At 58.6% G+C, this 2,720-nt stretch overlaps 1 protein-coding gene across 1 annotated transcript; it reads left to right on the top strand.

Annotated features, from left to right (window-relative positions):
- The first annotated feature begins 266 nt into the window (after nt 1-266).
- On the top strand, nt 267-2,714 carry PSMB8 (proteasome subunit beta 8). The gene is made up of 5 exons (XM_005867928.2): nt 267-903; nt 1,059-1,170; nt 1,552-1,681; nt 2,058-2,262; nt 2,498-2,714. Exons 1-5 carry the CDS (start codon nt 813-815, stop codon nt 2,584-2,586), a joined length of 627 nt encoding a protein of 208 aa, XP_005867990.1. The 5' UTR covers nt 267-812; the 3' UTR covers nt 2,587-2,714.
- Nucleotides 2,715-2,720: the final 6 nt, after the last annotated feature.

Raw genomic sequence — 2,720 nt, 5'->3', positions numbered from 1 at the left:
CCGCGGCGACGGCCTGAGGGTTAGGAGCGCGGATGGGAGGGAGCGCTAGAGGTGGGGAGGGGCCCCTCGGAAGGCCAGGGTGGGCTCCTGCTGGCTCCTATCACACAGCGCACGAAGCCTGTCCCACGCCGCCCGACGGCACCGGCCCTGCGGGGCTCTCCGTACACCGGGCGGTTAGCCGCCCACTGGACCGCGGCGACGGCCTGAGGGTTAGGAGCGCGGATGGGAGGGAGCGCTAGAGGTGGGGAGGGGCCCCTCGGAAGGCCAGGGTGGGCTCCTGCTGGCTCCTATCACACAGCGCACGAAGCCTGTCTCACGCCGCCCGACGGCACCGGCCCTGCGGGGGTCTCCGCACACCGGGCGGTTAGCCGCCCACTGGGTGTGTCTTGGATCGAAGTCACATAGACTAGATTTGGGGCCTCCCTGTAAAGTGGGGGCACCAGCAATAAACGTGTTTGTGAGGGTTAAGTGACCCAATAATGAAAAATCATTAAGGTCATAAGAGCTTTAGCTGTGGCCACGTTTATTTTCTTGCTTTTCTGTTGTGCTGAAAGATGGAAAAGGCTGGTGCGGGCGCCTCCTCCTCCCCTCCCCCCGCCATTTCCTTGTAGAGACGGCTGTTGGCTGTTGACGATTCAGTTTACTGTGGTTGGGGAATCTCTGTACCTCCTCGCTAGGATGCCCTCCAGCCCTCCCCGGAGGGAGCCTCCTGCAGGAGTTTTCACTGCCCTTTCCTGCCCTTTCTCCACGGCCAGCCCACCGAGTTCCTCCAGGCCCTGCGCAGGGATGGAGAGAGCAGCGTTCAGATCGAGATGGCCCACGGCACCACCACCCTGGCCTTCAAGTTCCAGCACGGAGTGATCGTGGCAGTGGATTCTCGGGCCACGGCTGGGAGTTACATCGGTGAGTGGCCCTTCCCGGAGGCCAGCTCCCGGGCCCTGCGCCCTCTTCCCAGCAGGGCCCAGCCTCTGCACCCAGCGGAGGCTGGTATTGACTTAGGACACACAGGGAGAGCTGTGGGCTCATTCCTCTTCTCTCAAAACCCCGTCTTCTTCCAGCCACCTTAAAGTTGAACAAGGTGATTGAGATCAACCCGTACCTGCTTGGCACCATGTCCGGCTGTGCGGCGGACTGTCAGTACTGGGAGCGGCTGCTGGCCAAGGAGTGCAGGTAGGCGGCCTCTCGTCTGCCTCCATTCTGGACCCTGGGCCTGCAGATCACTGCTCCTCACCCTTCCCCCTGCTGGCATGACATCCTAGTGCCCATGCATTTCACAAATCTCACTTTGTGTTCCTGTCAATCACCCAGATAATTTGTCAATTTTTTTTAGCACTGACACCATCAATCCTGGTGGGATAGTATCATCACTAGTATTTGTAAAATGTGGCTTAGATACTTTAAATTTCAAATCTCTTCCTGATCCGTAGGTCCCACAAAACCTTTCCCTTCAAACGCTTACCTTTTCAATCACTGCCTGCCCAGCAGGTGGGCTGCTGGAGAGCTGGCCTCCTGCCCTCTAAGCTCTCTCCCCCCACGCCCTGTCCTCACCAGACTGTACTACCTGCGGAATGGGGAGCGCATCTCAGTGTCAGCAGCCTCCAAACTGCTCTCCAACATGATGTGCCAGTACCGGGGCATGGGCCTCTCCATGGGCAGCATGATCTGCGGCTGGGACAAGAAGGTGGGTGCGCTCATCCTCCCTGTGCCCCCACTGGTGACAAGAGATCGGCCCTCCGTTGTACCTCCCACTGCCTCCCCTACAAGATACGTGGCACCTAGAGTCCTCGGTTACAGGCCTGTCGCTGCGTATCCACGACCATCTCTGGGTCCAGGTGGAACCATTGTTTCATAAGCCTTTTGATAGAAGAGCTGATGTCAAGTTTGTCCCCCCCCCCCTCTCAAAGTTCTATGATTGTTACTTAAATGTTGTCCTGGCTCAAACACACCTGTGGTAAATTCTTATTCTTTTGTTCACTTTTTATGGGTCACATTTGAAACTGCGTGTGACCAACAACTCCCTCTCCGTTTCCAACCCGGACCTTTCTCGCATCCATTAGGGTCCTGGGCTCTACTATGTGGATGAGAATGGGACTCGGCTCTCAGGAAGCATGTTCTCCACTGGCAGTGGGAACTCCTATGCCTACGGGGTCATGGACAGTGGCTACCGGCCTGATCTCAGCCTGGAAGAGGCCTATGACCTGGGCCGCAGGGCTATTGTTCACGCCACGCACCGAGACAGCTATTCTGGAGGCGCTGTCAACAGTAAGCGACCAGTGCTCCCAGCCCTGGGCCGGGAAGGGGGATGGCCATTGGGTGAGGGGGTGAGGGAGAGGCGGATTTCAGAGCCAGGGCACTGAACCAGGGGTTTTCAGAAGAGGGGCACTGGAGTCCAGTGGCAAGGGCGGTGGCGTGTGCTGTTGTCACGGCCTTCACCATAACCATTAACGGGACTTGCCAGAGCGGAGGGGGATCCATGTTCTTTCTCGTTCGCCCACAGTGTACCACATGAAGGAAGACGGCTGGGTCAAAGTGGAAAGTACAGACGTCAGCGACCTGATGCACCAGTACCGGGAGGCCAAGCAGTGACCGAGGCGGCTGGCAGGCCTCCTCTGGGAAAGCCTGGGGCCTGAGGCAGCTTACCCTCCAGGAGAAGGAGGGCCTAACCTGAGCCCAGAGAGAGGGAGCTGGCGGCGGGGTGGGGCAGACTGTCTTTGTGTGTT

The sequence above is a fragment of the Myotis brandtii genome, unplaced genomic scaffold (genome assembly GCF_000412655.1).
Source record: "Myotis brandtii unplaced genomic scaffold, ASM41265v1 scaffold2561, whole genome shotgun sequence".
In the NCBI taxonomy this organism is placed as follows: domain Eukaryota; kingdom Metazoa; phylum Chordata; class Mammalia; order Chiroptera; family Vespertilionidae; genus Myotis; species Myotis brandtii.
The sequence above is the reverse complement of the archived record's forward strand: the minus strand, read 5'-3'. Positions and strand labels throughout refer to the sequence as shown.

What these genes read in the sequence shown, in the direction of transcription:
- PSMB8 (XM_005867928.2), top strand. Translation starts at nt 813, where the DNA reads ATGGCCCACGGCACCACCACCCTGGCCTTCAAGTTCCAGCACGGAGTG. An exon ending in CTGCTGGCCAAGGAGTGCAG is followed by an intron (nt 1,171 to 1,551) that starts GTAGGCGGCCTC and finishes TGTCCTCACCAG; the next exon opens with ACTGTACTACCTGCGGAATG. An exon ending in TTCTGGAGGCGCTGTCAACA is followed by an intron (nt 2,263 to 2,497) that starts GTAAGCGACCAG and finishes GTTCGCCCACAG; the next exon opens with TGTACCACATGAAGGAAGAC.